The sequence below is a fragment of the Portunus trituberculatus genome, chromosome 5 (assembly GCF_017591435.1).
Source record: "Portunus trituberculatus isolate SZX2019 chromosome 5, ASM1759143v1, whole genome shotgun sequence".
NCBI classification, from domain to species: Eukaryota; Metazoa; Arthropoda; class Malacostraca; order Decapoda; family Portunidae; genus Portunus; species Portunus trituberculatus.
Genome location: NC_059259.1, coordinates 9802296 through 9817295, shown reverse-complemented (window position 1 = coordinate 9817295; position 15000 = coordinate 9802296). Strand labels below are relative to the sequence as shown.

At 43.0% G+C, this 15000-nt stretch overlaps 1 protein-coding gene across 1 annotated transcript in view; it reads left to right on the top strand.

Moving 5' to 3' along the window:
• The window catches only part of LOC123514776, a 55424-nt gene that overhangs the window by 21234 nt on the left and 19190 nt on the right, over positions 1 to 15000 (top strand). The window contains exon 2 of the mRNA XM_045272938.1: positions 14064 to 14565. Within this exon, the coding sequence (XP_045128873.1) occupies positions 14427 to 14565 (139 nt within the window). The 5' untranslated portion in view covers positions 14064 to 14426. The remainder of the gene's footprint in view (positions 1 to 14063; positions 14566 to 15000) is intronic.

Genomic DNA, 15000 nt, shown 5'->3' with positions numbered 1-15000 from the left:
GCATATGGATATTGTGGGACCAATGGGTACCTCAGACAGAGGTCACAAATATATATTGGCAATAATAGATGTCTTTACGAGATATCTCATCACAGTATCCTTAACGAGTAAGGAAGCGCCTAAAGTGGCGAAAGCCTTCTTCAATAATGTAGTGTGCGTCCATGGAGCACCTAGAACAGTTGTCACAGATCAAGGAAAAGAGTTCATGCACCAAGCCTTCCAAGGAGTAACGGAAAAATTGCAAGTCAGTCATGCTGCAATCACTGCATACAGAACATCAGCGAATGGTATTATCGAACGAGCCAATTACACAATTGTGAATATACTGAGGACATTAATCAAAGATAACCCTAATGTATGGGATGAAGTGCTACCTTCGGCAACTTACGCTTATAACTCTGCCAACCACAGAATAATGAAAGATAGCCCCTTCTATTTGTTACATCTTAGAGATCCTGTTTTGCCTCATCAAATCATGATGCATCTATAAAACCCTGGCATAATGTCGATCAATACAAGGAAGAGATGGCGTTAATCACAAACGCACAAATGAAAGATGCGCCTCCTTCCTTGAAATGGGAAGAGAGGAAATAGAACGGTACCATAAAAGAGGGAAAATAAAAGAAATAATGATAGGAGACAGGGTGTAGCTAAAACATACCAAAAAGGAGAGAAAACAAAAAGCTACAGCCATTGTACGATGGACCTTTCACAGTCACTGACAAAGTTAGCGATGTGGTAATCAAACTCAAAAACATAAGAAATGGAAAAGAAACAACTGTGCTTACAGATTGGGTTAGAGTAATCCCTTGCCATTAAGGAAAATGATCCTGTGAGAAAAGCTTATCCCTCAGAAACTGAGCTAAGTAGAGAATACACCCTTGGAGGACAAGACCCGGGAGTGTTCAGAACTGACATCGCAGATATGTCAGAAGAGTCAGATAACTCAGAAGATGCGGATATGAATGAAGCCCTGACATCATTTCAAAATACGTCAAGTCAAAATAATGAGATGAAATTACTTTAGCAGATAATGAGAAAGCTGAAATTGAATCAACTGACAGATATATTCTCAGGTCCAGAGGTGCAGCTCCCGATCTCCCAAGCGTAATGCAAACCCCTCTACAATATGCGCTAAGAAGACAAAAGTAATAAAAACTAAAGCAGTAAAAGAAATGACCCAAATTACAGTAAAGAACCTAATAATCCACAAACAACAATTTATCCTACAGATATGTTGTATCACCTTGGCGGTGGCAACAGGTCCTACTCACGAGTCCACTGTACACATGGGTCAAAGCTACACGCCCGCCTTCAAAGTACTCCTCACTGGTCGTCAGTCTATAATTCCCCTGGAGTTGAATACTAAAGATATAGCTACAACAACCTTTGATAAGAGCTAGAAACATAACTGCTAGTTTACAATGGAAGATAGCACATATGAACTCATCTTATTCAGTAGTGTCATCATTAAGAATTCATTGCAGAACTTCGACAGAGAATTTGATAAATTGTTTGTAGAAATGAATGAGTTTCTTAGATACTGAATTGGTACAGCCCGTCCCTTGAGAAAAAGCGACGAGCACTAAACTTGGTTGGGTCAATAGCAAACGTTTTATTTGGAACAGCTACTAAAGACCAAATAGACGTCATTCATGAACAATTACAAAGACTCGACTCCCTGTCGGAAAGAGACCGTAAGATGTTAAATGTACATTCTACCACCCTCAATATGACAATACAGGAAGTAAGGTCTTTAAATTCAGCAATTACACGCCTTGAGTCAGCCACAAACATGTCTCAGCGTATTATTAGAGAATTTTCGCTGAGAACTTTGGCGCTAGAGGGAGAGCAACGAATGCTAGAAGCCTTAATGAATTTAGAATTGGCGTTAATTGACATTAATAATGACTACCTTAACTTAAAGATGGGACTGCTAGCCTTACTGCAAACAAGGGTTACTCCAATGATTGTGTCAGACGAGATTCTACTACAAATACCTACACACTAGAATACACAAAAGATTATTGAAATGAGTTACTGAATAAAACAACTCTAACCTCTACTCGCGACCTACAGTGTTGAACATCTTTCTCTTCCTCGGCTCTCCTTTGGCTAAAACCACGCCTTCCTCTTCTCTATTCTTTCGTCTTTCTTCTTTCTTTTTTCTTCTCTCTTCTTCTTTCTTCTTTCTTCTTTCTTGGTTATGGATTCTCTCTTCTTCCTGCTTCTTCTTATTTCTTACTTTGTTCTTCTTTGTTTCTTCTTCTTTCTTGGGAAGGAGAGGTGTCTGTCGGAGGGCTTGTACAGAGCTTAGGCAGACGGCAGGGTTTTGGTAGTCCTTATCTATGGAGTCAGGACCTGAAGTGACGGTCCACACAGCTTCAGTCGATTCTACAGCAGCAGTTTCGGGGCGTAGCATGCTGTTGTCACAGACTGCACCTCATCTACCGCTCTGAGTCATCCCTATCTCCGGAAGCTGTGGAGGCGTGACTGATAGCATATCCTTCTCCCTCCGTCCTCTTGGTGTTCTGTAGATTGTTGTTCTTCATGTTGTTCTCCGTTATTGTGGGTAACCTGTCGCGCTTCCAACAGTGTGTGTGTGTGTGTGTGTGTGTGTGTGTGTGTGTGTGTGTGTGTGTGTGTGTGTGTGTTAGAGATCTTTCTGGGATTTCCAATTGGGGAAGAGAAAACTTACTAGTGTTCAAATGGCTCAAAAACTCAATTCCTCCATCTATCAACTCGACACAACCTTCCAGACAACTATCCCCTCTTCTTCAATGACACTCAACTGTCTCCCTCTTCCACAATGAATATCCTCGGTCTGTCCTTTACTCATAATCTTAACTGGAAACTTCACATCTCATCTCTTGCTAAAACACCTTCTATGAAGTTAGGCGCTCTGAGGCGTCTCCGCCAGTTTTTCTCGCCCCTCCAACTGCTAACTCTGTACAAAGGCCTTATTCGTCCTTGTATGGAGTGCTCTTCGCATGTTTGGGGGCGTTCCAGTCACACAGTTTTACTAGATAGGGTGGAATCAAAAGCTTTTCGTCTCATCAACTCTCCTCCTCTGACTAAATGTCTTCAGCCTCTTTCTCACCGCCGGAATGTTGCATCTCTTTCTATCCTCGACCGCTGTTCTCATGTTAACTGTTCTACTGATCTTGCTAACTGCATGCCTCTCCTCCTCCTGTGGCCACGCTGCACAAGGCTTTCTTCTTCCTCTCATCCCTATTCTGTCCACCTCTCTAATGCAAGAGTGAGTTAACCAGTACTCTCAGTCATTCACCACTACTCTGTCCACCTCTCTAATGCAAGAGTGAGTTAACCAGTACTCTCAGTCATTCACCACTACTCTGTCCACCTCTCTAATGCAAGAGTTAACCAGTACTCTCAGTCATTCACCACTACTCTGTCCACCTCTCTAATGCAAGAGTTAACCAGTACTCTCAATCCTTCACACCTTTCTCTGGCAACTGGAACTCCTGCCTGCTTCTGTGTTTCCATCTTCCTACCACTTCACTTCATTTAAGAGGGAGGTGTCAAGACATTTATCCCTGAATTTTGGCTAACTCTACTAACCTTTTAGGGGACTGGCAATCAAGTGGGCCTTTTTCGTTACATTTTTTGTTGCCCTTGGCCAACTTCCCCTCTTGCATTAAAAACCAAGATTGAGATACAGATAGCTAGATAAGCAGGAAAGTGTGTGTGTGTGTGTGTGTGTGTGTGTGTGTGTGTGTGTGTGTGTGTGTGTGTGTGTGTGTGTGTGTGTGTGTGTGTGTGTGTGTCAGAGCTCATAGACCGATCGGTCGTAGGACTGAGACCACCACACTCCACACACCGGGACACGAGGCCACAACCCCTCGAGTTACATCCCGTACCTATTTACTGCTGGGTGAACACACCTACACATTAACACACCACAACACACTCCACACACCGGGACAGCGAGGCCACAACCCCTCGAGTTACATCCCGTACCTATTTACTGCTGGGTGAACACACCCTACACATTAACACACCACAACACACTCCACACACCGGGACAGCGAGGCCACAACCCCTCGAGTTACATCCCGTACCTATTTACTGCTGGGTGAACACACCCTACACATTAACACACCACAACACACTCCACACACCGGGACAGCGAGGCCACAACCCCTCGAGTTACATCCCGTACCTATTTACTGCTGGGTGAACACACCCTACACATTGAGTCGCGCCCATTTGCCTCGCCACTTCCCGGGATTCGAACCCGGACCCTCTCGATTAACCACTACACTACGCGATGTGTGTGTGTGTGTGTGTGTGTGTGTGTGTGTGTGTGTGTGTGTGTGTGTGTGTGTGTGTCCCTTAAATTACAGTCTAGAGGGGGGGTGAGTGGCGGACACGTGTGAATATTGAGTACTTGTCAAATAGAGAGTTTATAGTGTGTTGAGATGCTGTGTTCCTCCTCCTCCTCCTCCTCCTCCTCCTCCTCCTCCTCCTCCTCCTCCTCCTCCTCCTCCTCCTCCTCCTCCTCCTCCTCCTTGTCTTTCTTGTTCTTCTTCTCTTTCTTGTTCATCTTGTTCTGGTTCTGGTTCTTCTTCTTCTTCTTCTCTAGTTTTTGTTTGATTATACCTCTGTTTATATCTTTGTTGTTGTTGTTGTTGTTGTTGTTGTTGTTGTTGTTTTATCTTCTTCCTCATCCTTCTCCTACTCCTCCTTATTCTCGTAGTTGTGGTCTTCTTCTTCTTCTTCTTTTTCTTCTTCTTCTTCTTCCTCCACCTCCTCCTCCTCCTCCTCCTCCTCCTTCCTCTGTCTCCAAACTTATTTCTCTCTCTCCTCTTGTTTATTTCTTTCATTCTCACTTTTTTCATGTCCTCCTCCTCCTCCTCCTCCAGTTAGTCAGTCAGCTGGTCAGAGGAAGGAAGGAAAGAAGGAAGGAAGAAAAGAAAAGAAGAATAGTAGTCACACACACACACACACACACACACACACACACACACACACACACACACACACACCCGGTAGCTCAGTGGTTAGAGCACTGGTTTCACAAGCCAGAGGACCGGGGTTCGATTCCCGGGGCGTGTGGAGATATTTGTGTGTGTCTGCTTTGACGTGTAGGTGGTGTTCACCTAGCAGTGAGTAGGTACGGGATGTAAATCGAGGAGTTGTGACCTTGTTGTCCCGGTGTGTGGTGTGTGCCTGGTCTCAGACCTATCCGAAGATCGGAAACAATGAGCTCTGAGCTCGTTCCGTAGGGGAACGTCTGGCTGTCTCCTCAGAGACTGCAGCAGAGCAAACAGTGAATTACACACACACACACACAAGAAATTCTCAGGTAAATTAATTAGTATTGCCACAACAGGTGTAGGTGTGGGTGGTGGTGGTGGTGGTGGTGTTAGTTGTGGTGGTGGTGGTGGTTGTGATGGTGGTAGTGGTGGTGGTGGTGGTGGTGGTGGTGGTGGTGGTGGTGGTGGTGGTGGTGGTGGTGGTGAGAGTGCTTATTGCTTTTCTATCCTTCACTTCACTGGGTTGTGTTTTTCTTTTTTTTTGTTTTGGTGTCTTTGTTTTTTGTCTATTTTCTCGTTTTGTTTTTGTTGTTGTTTTTCTTCTTCTTCGTCCTCCTCCTCCTTCTTCTCCATTCCTCCCTTATTTCTTCTTCTTCTTCTCCTTCTTCTTCTTTTTTTTTTCTTCTTCTTCTTTCACTCCTCTGTTCTTTCATATTTCCTCATCCTTTTCTTTCTCATCCTCCTCGTCCTCTTCCTCCTCCTCCTCCTCCTCCTACTCCTCCTCCTCCTCCTTGCGGCATCGTATCAAAAATATCAAAATTCGCAGACGACACTAAACTAGGTAGCAAAGTATGCACAAGAGACGACTGTGATGCCATCCAGCGGGACTTAGACAACCTTAGTAGCTGGAGCGATAAATGGCTATTAAATTTCAATGGAGGTAAGTGCAAAGTAATGCACATCGGCCTAAACAATGTGAAAAATAATTACAAATTACATGGACGTAACTTAATTAAAGTCACTGAAGAGAAGGACCTGGGAGTACTCATAACAAATGACTTAAAATGTGCTGCACAGTGTTCGGCCGCTAGTCGTAAAGCTAACACTGTTTTAGGATTTATCGCGCGTAATTTTGATTATAAAACACCTGAAGTCATAACGCGTCTTTATACATCATTAGTGAGACCACATTTGGAATACGCGGTTCAGTTCTGGTCTCCATGTTATCAAAAGACATTAATAAATTAGAGAGCGTTCAAAGACGAGCAACGAAACTAATCCCCGGAATACGTGGCCTGTCATATGAAGAACGTCTCAAAAGACTAGACATGTTCTCCTCAGAGATCGTCGCATCCGAGGTGACCTCATTCAAACGTTTAAAATACTTAAAATATAGATAAGATCGACTATGAAAATCTTTTGAGCTTTCGCAATCAGTAACGAGAAATAACGGCTTGAAGCTTGAAGGACAGCGATTTAATACTGATCTGCGAAGAAACTTTTTTTTAACGTAAGACTAGTTGAACACTGGAACAAGCTGCCAGCGTCCGTCGCCCAAGTTAACACGGTAGCTACGTTCAAAAGGAAATTAGACAAGTTTTATAAAGAAAATGGTTTCCGATCATTTTTTTTTTCTTTTAGCGACAGTAGTAGTTATGCTAGATATCTCTTTTTGTTAGCGATAGTAGTAGTTACACTAGATTCTCTTTGTCTTAGCGATAGTAGTAGTTACACTAGATAGTCTTTGTCTTAGCGATAGTAGTAGTTACACTAGATAGTCTTTGTCTTAGCGATAGTAGTAGTTACACTAGATAGTCTTTGTCTTAGCGATAGTAGTAGTGACACTAGATAGTCTTTGTCTTAGCGATAGTAGTAGTTACACTAGATAGTCTTTGTCTTAGCGATAGTAGTAGTGACACTAGATACTCTTTGTCTTAGCGATAGTAGTAGTTACACTAGATAGTCTTTGTCTTAGCGATAGTAGTAGTTACACTAGATAGTCTTTGTCTTAGCGATAGTAGTAGTTACACTAGATAGTCTTTGTCTTAGCGATAGTAGTAGTTACACTAGATAGTCTTTGTCTTAGCGATAGTAGTAGTTACACTAGATAGTCTTTGTCTTAGCGATAGTAGTAGTAGTGACATCAGTAGTCTCTTTTTTTCCCATCTGTCCTGTATAGATCTCCCCGATTGTCCTTCTCAGCAGTCGGGGTGTATTCTTCGTCTTATTTCTTGCCGGGTGGCGCCGGGGGGAGTGGTGGGTGGGGAGGAGCTTCATCTGTTCTATCCTTGCCTCCTACTAAGTGTGTAGCTTCTGTACATGTAGTTTAGTAAACGAGTGACCTCGTCATAGGTCGCAAGGCCTCCTGTCACTCGTCTTTCCTTTGTATTCCTAGGTATTCCTCCTCCTCCTCCTCCTCCTCCTCTTCTTTTTCTTCTTATTCTTCTTCTACGTCCTCCTCCTCCTCCTCCTTCTTCTACTTCTTCCTCCTCCTCTTCCACCTCCTCCTCCCTCTTCCTCTTTCTCTTCCACCTCCGCGTCCGTTACAATCTTCCCTTCTCCTCTTCCTCCTCCTCCTCCTCCTCCTCCTCCTCCTTCTTGAGTTTCAACTAGTATCACCCCCTTCCTGTCTTCCTTTCTTGCCTTCACCTCCTCGTCCTTTCACTATCATCTCCTCCTCCTCCTCCTCCTCCTCCTCCTCCTCCTCCTCCTCCTCCTCCTCGTCCTTCTTAGTTATCAAACTGTCAATAATTATCTATACTGTTCCAATGAGAGAGAGAGAGAGAGAGAGAGAGAGAGAGAGAGAGAGAGAGAGAGAGAGAGAGAGAGAGAATAGACACAGTGACGAGATAGAAAAATAGAGGCGGCAGAGAGAGAGAGAGAGAGAGAGAGAGAGAGAGAGAGAGAGAGAGAGAGAGAGAATAGACACAGTGACGAGATAGAAAAATAGAGGCGGCAGAGAGAGAGAGAGAGAGAGAGAGAGAGAGAGAGAGAGAGAGAGAGCGGACCCTTCAGTGGTTCTCTTGCTCACGTGGGTGTTACACGGCTTCCGCCCTCGCTCCACGCCACGCGGCGCCACCACCATCACCACCACCACCACCACCACTACTACTACTTCTACTATTATTACTATTCCTTCTACTTCTACTATTATTATTCTACTTCTACTTCTGCTACGGTTTCTACTACTACTGCTACTGCTACTACTACTGCTACTACTACTGCTACTACTACTGCTGCTGCTACTACTACTACTACTACTACTACTACTACTGCTACTACTACTGCTGCTGCTACTACTACTACTACTACTACTACTACTACTACTGCTAATACTACTCATAACCGTTCACTATTCTGTCATTATCATTATCATTATCATCACCTACTACTACTACTACTACTACTACTACTACTACTACTACTACTACTACTACTTCTTCTAATATTATTACTACTACTACTACTACTACTACTACTACTACTACTACTATTACTATTACTATTACTATGAGTGTTTGGGTATGAGCGGATGCGTGAGGTTGGAAACTATTATTACTATTACTATTATTATTACTCTTATTATTATTATTATTATTATTATTATTATTATTATTATTATTATTATTATTATTATTATTATTATTATTATTGTTATTATTATTATTATTATTATTATTAGGAAAAATGATATTCTATTTTCCATATTACAAAACACACACACACACACACACACACACACACACACACACACACACACACACACACACACACACACACAAGGAAGGAGAGAAAAGAAAGAAAATTGAAAGAAAGAGAGAAAAGAAGACATTGAAATAACACTAAATTTTCTTTCAAATCCGACATAAAAAGGCAAACTGAAGAGAGAGAGAGAGAGAGAGAGAGAGAGAGAGAGAGAGAGAGAGAGAGAGAGAGAGAATGAATTAAGATGACATTGCTTTGAAGTAAGATATATTTTTTCCTTCTTTTTCTTTACACCAGCAAGACAAACTAAGCCATCAGACCATACATTGACAAGTACAGAGTGAGTGTTTCTATGGGTCCGCTGACAGATTAACATTTTACCAGTATTAACCAGAGAAACTCGCTTACACCCCTTCCAACACCCTCTCTACACCTCTACAACTCACAGAAATGGTGTAGATGATGTTACAAGCGTGTTTTGAGGGTGTTTCTATGGGTCCGTTGCCAGATTAACAACATTTTAGCTCAATTAACCAGAGAAACACTCTTGGGAACAGTGAAACGCGTTCTCATTCTTTAACAGCCTCTCTACAACTCCAAACCTCACAAAAAGGGTGTAGATAGTGTTACAAGCGTGTTTTGAGGGTGTTTCTGGTTCCGCTGACAGATTAACATTTTGCCGGTATAAAAAGGTGAAACACTCTTGGGAACAGTGAAACGCGCTCTCAGTCGGTAACACCCTTTCTACACCTCTACAACTCATAAAATTGGTGTAGGTGGTGTTACAAGTGTGTTTTGAGGGTGTTTCTATGGTTCCGCTGACAGATTAACAATTTAGCAATATCAACCAGAGAAACACGCTTACTTTCCTTCCAACACCCTCTCTACACGTCTACAACTCACAGAAAAGGTGTAGATGGTGTTACAAGCGTGTTTTGAGGGTGTTTCTATGGTTCCGCTGACAGATTAACAATTTAGCAATATCAACCAGAGAAACACGCTTACTTTCCTTCCAACACCTTCTCTACACGTCTACAACTCACAGAAATGGTGTAGATGGTGTTACAAGTGTGTTTTGAGGGTGTTTCTATGGTTCCGCTGCCAGATTTTGCCAGTATAAAAAGGTGAAACACTCTTGGGAACAGTGAAATGCGCTCTCTGTCGGTAACACCCTTTCTACACCTCTACAACTCATAAAACTGGTGTAGATGGTGTTACAAGTGTGTTTTGAGGGTGTTTCTATGGTTCCGCTGACAGATTGACAACATTTAGCAGTATTAACCAGAGAAATACGCTTAACTTCCTTTTAACAGCCTCTCTACAGCTTCAAAACTCACAAAAATGGTGTAGACGATGTTGCAAGCGTGTTTTGAGAGCATTTCTATGGTTCCGCTGGCAGATTAACAACATTTTAGCTGAATTAACCAGAGAAACACTCTTGGGAACAGTGAAACACTCTCCCAGTCGGTAACACTCTCTCTACACCTCTACAACTTATAAAAATGGTGTAGATAGTGTTACAAGCGTGTTTTGAGGGTGTTTCTATGGTTCCGCTGACAGATTAACATTTTAGCAGTATTAACTAGAGAAACACGCTTACTCTCCTTCCAACACCCTCTCTACACCTCTACAACTCACAGAAATGTTGTAGATAGTGTTACAAGCGTGTTTTGAGGGTGTTTCTATGGTTCCGCTGACAGATTAACATTTTAGCAGTATTAACTAGTGAAACACGCTTACTCTCCTTCCAACACTCTTTCTACACCTCTACAACTCACAAAAAGGGTGTAGATAGTGTTACAAGCGTGTTTTGAGGGTGTTTCTATGGTTCCGCTGCCAGATTAACAACATTTATCATTATTAACAAGGGGAACACTCTCGGGAACACGGCTGGTCCTCTCTCGTCGTTGTGAAAATAGTGGTGGTGAGGAACAAAGGTTTCAAAATCTGTCTTCGAAAACACTTCGCTTTCTCACTAAGACAGTTTTCCAAGGCCACAGAATGACTAGCGGGGTTTTCAAGAGTGTTTCTATAGTCAATAATCCAGAAATCTTGTCACTCTGTCCCTAGAACCATAAAGACACCTTAAAAACGCTCCATTTTCTCACCCACGACTATTTATCAAGGCACAGAGATCATTAGCGGGTTTTCAAGAGTGTTTCTCCAGTTAATCTTGTCACTCTGCCTCTAGAACAGTAAAATCTTTCTTAAAAACGGTCTGCTTTCTCAACACGATCGTTTTCCAAGGCTACAGAGATGACTAACGGGATTTTTCAAGAGTTTTCTCCGGTTAGTGATGTAGAAATCTGTCACTGTGTCTCTAGAACTGTAAAAACACTTCAAAAAAAAAAAACTCGTGTTAATTGAAATAAAGTCTTTTGAAATAGTGGAGACGAAGCGCAGAAATGTTTGAGAATACGAGCCTTTCTGAACATTTCCTTTCATCATTTCACTGCATTAGTCACTTTGTCATTGTCTCGTTCGGTCGCGTTACGTTTCACCTCACTAGCTCATCTCTGCGAGGGTCAACCGTTAGCATATAGACGTGATTTTGAGTGTTAACCCCTTCAGTACTGGGACATATTTTTATCTTGAGATTTGTGTACCATTAGACCATTTTATTGACATTAGGAAGGGTCTATGGAGGTCAGAAGATTAATGGCCACAGTCTTCACTATTTTAATCCCCCACATGAGTTTCTGAAGGTGTACAAAATCACCAAATAGTCACCAGGATGAATATGAAAACGTGTCATGCTACTGAAGGGGTTAAGCTGTCACTAGAACCATGAGAAAAAAACACACACACACACACACACACACACACACACACACACACACACACACACACACACACACACACACACACACACACACCGCGTAGTGTAGTGGTTAGCACGCTCGACTCACAATCGAGGGCCGGGTTCGAGTCCCGGGAAGCGGCGAGGCAAATGGGCAAGCCTCTTAATGTGTGGGGTGTGTTCACCTAGCAGTAAATAGGTACGGGATGTAACTCGAGGGGTTGTGGCCTCGCTCTCCCGGTGTGTGGAGTGTGTTGTGGTCTGTTAATGTGTGGGGTGTGTTCACCCAGCAGTAAATAGGTACGGGATGTAACTCGAGGGGTTGTGGCCTCGCTGTCCCGGTGTGTGGAGTGTGTTGTGGTGTGTTAATGTGTAGGGTGTGTTCACCCAGCAGTAAATAGGTACGGGATGTAACTGGAGGGGTTGTGGCCTCGCTGTCCCGGTGTGTGGAGTGTGTTGTGGTGTGTTAATGTGTAGGGTGTGTTCACCCAGCAGTAAATAGGTACGGGATGTAACTCGAGGGGTTGTGGCCTCGCTGTCCCGGTGTGTGGAGTGTGTTGTGGTGTGTTAATGTGTGGGGTGTGTTCACCCAGCAGTAAATAGGTACGGGATGTAACTCGAGGGGTTGTGGCCTCGCTGTCCCGGTGTGTGGAGTGTGTTGTGGTCTGTTAATGTGTGGGGTGTGTTCACCCAGCAGTAAATAGGTACGGGATGTAACTCGAGGGGTTGTGGCCTCGCTCTCCCGGTGTGTGGAGTGTGTTGTGGTCTGTTAATGTGTGGGGTGTGTTCACCCAGCAGTAAATAGGTACGGGATGTAACTGGAGGGGTTGTGGCCTCGCTGTCCCGGTGTGTGGAGTGTGTTGTGGTCTGTTAATGTGTAGGGTGTGTTCACCTAGCAGTAAATAGGTACGGGATGTAACTCGATGGGTTGTGGCCTCGCTGTCCCGGTGTGTGTTGTGTGTTGACGTGGTCTCAGTCCTACCCGAAGATCGGTCTATGAGCTCTGAGCTCGCTCCGTAATGGGGAAGACTGGCTGGGTAACCAGTAGACGACCGAGGTGAATTACACACACACACACACACACACACACACACACACACACACACACACACACACACACATACACACTGGTTAGAGCGCTGGCTTCACAAGCCAGAGGACCGGGGTTGGATTCCCCGGCCGGGTGGAGATATTTGTGTGTGTCTGCTTTGACGTGTAGGTGGTGTTCACCTAGCAGTGAGTAGGTACGGGATGTAAATCGAGGAGTTGTGACCTTGTTGTCCCGGTGTGTGGTGTGTGCCTGGTCTCAGGCCTAGCCCAAGATCGGAAACAATGAGCTCTGACCTCGTTCCGTAGGGTAACGTCTGGCTGTCTCGTCACAGACTGCACCAGATCAAACACTGAAACACACACACACACACACACACACACACACACACACACTGAAACCATAAAACACACTTAAAACTTTTTCTCATCTCTCGCAGACACAGATTTCTAAAGCCACAGAGATGATGAGCCATGATTTATAAAGCTTTTTCTCTGTTTCACTCGTCTAATATTCCAGAAATCTTGTTATCTCTCACTAGAACCACGAAAACACACTTTTAATCATTTCTATCGCTAACAGACACAGATTTCTAAAGCCCCAGCGAAGATAACCAATAATTTCTAGTGTTTTTCTGGTCTAATTGTTCAAAAAAGCTTGTTACCTCTCGCTACAACCACGAAAACACAAGGTAAAAATTGTAGTAGCCTTAAATATAATGGAGTTTGTTATGGTGTGTGTGTGTGTGTGTGTGTGTGTGTGTGTGTGTGTGTGTGTGTGTGTGTGTGTGTGTGTTCATTTTCTTCTTTTCTTCTTTCATTCTTTTCTCTCCTCATTCTCTCCGTCTTCCTTTTTTTTTCTCCCTTCCTCTCTTCCAATTGAGAGAGAGAGAGAGAGAGAGAGAGAGAGAGAGAGAGAGAGAGAGGTACTTTTAATTCACGCCTATGAAATAACTGTCATATTCACATTCTTCTTATTCTTTTATTACATTCACGATTAATCTCTCTCTCTCTCTCTCTCTCTCTCTCTCTCTCTCTCTCTCTCTCTCAAAAACATAATTAGCGTGACAGACAGACAGGCAGACAATTAAAATTATTATTATTTTTCTTTTCTTTCATGTAAATTAACTGAGAGAGAGAGAGAGAGAGAGAGAGAGAGAGAGAGAGAGAGAGAGAGAGAGAGAGAGAGAGAGAGAGAGAGAGAGAGAGAGAGAGAGAGAGAGAGAGAGAGAGAGAGAGAGAGAGAGAGAGAGAGAGAGAGAGAGAGAGAGAGAGAGAGAGAGAGAGAGAGAGAGAGACTACTACTACTACTACTACTACTACTACTACTACTACTACTACTACTACTACTACTACTACTACTACTACTACTACTACTACTACTACTACTACTACTACTACTACTACTACTACTACTACCACCACCACCACCACCACCACCACCACCACCGCCACTACTACTACTACTACTACTACTACTACTACTACTACTACGACTACTACTATTTCAGATCGACATATTAACCACAATTCTCGACAACCACCACCACCACCACCACCACCACCACCACCACCACCACCACCGCCAACGGGACAAGAAAAGGAAATAGAGAGAGAGAGAAAAAAAAAAGAACTAAACGAGAGAGAGAGACAGAGAGAGAGAAAAAGAAAGAGAGAGAAAGAGAGAGAAAATGAGTAAGAGATAATGTTGGTAGCGAAGACTGGGAAGGAATAGAGCAAATAAAAGAGAGAAAGAGAGATAGAGAAAGATAAAGACAGAGAGAAAGAGAAAGAGAGAGAGAGAGAAAGAAAGAGAGAAAAATAATAAATAGAGAAACAGAGAGAGAAAGAAAGAGTTAGTGTGATAATGAAAAATGGCCACCACTACTACTACTACTACTACTACTACTACTACTACTACTGCTGCTACTACTACTACTACTACTACTACTGCCACCATTCTCTCCAGACACTTCCTACATCTTGCTATTCTGCTGTGGCTAGCTAATGGAGGTAAGGCACTACTACTACTACTACTACTACTACTACTACTACTACTACTACTACTGCTACTACTACTACTGCTACTACTACTATCATCAGGGTGTTATTAGTGTTATTGCTGTTATTACTACTATTTCTACTCTTATTACTACTGCTACTACTACTACTACTACTACTACTACTACTACTACTACTACTACTTCTACTGTTTTTACTATTATTAGAGCATTATTACTGTTATTCTTTTACTACTACTACTACTACTACTACTACTACTACTACTACTACTACTACTACTACTACTACTACTACTACCAACAACTACTACAAGTACTATTCAAAATCTTACCTTGAACCTCTCTCTCTCTCTCTCTCTCTCTCTCTCTCTCACGGTAATCTCTTCTGGAAAAGCTACACGAAATCCTGGCCTGTGATTGGTCCGCG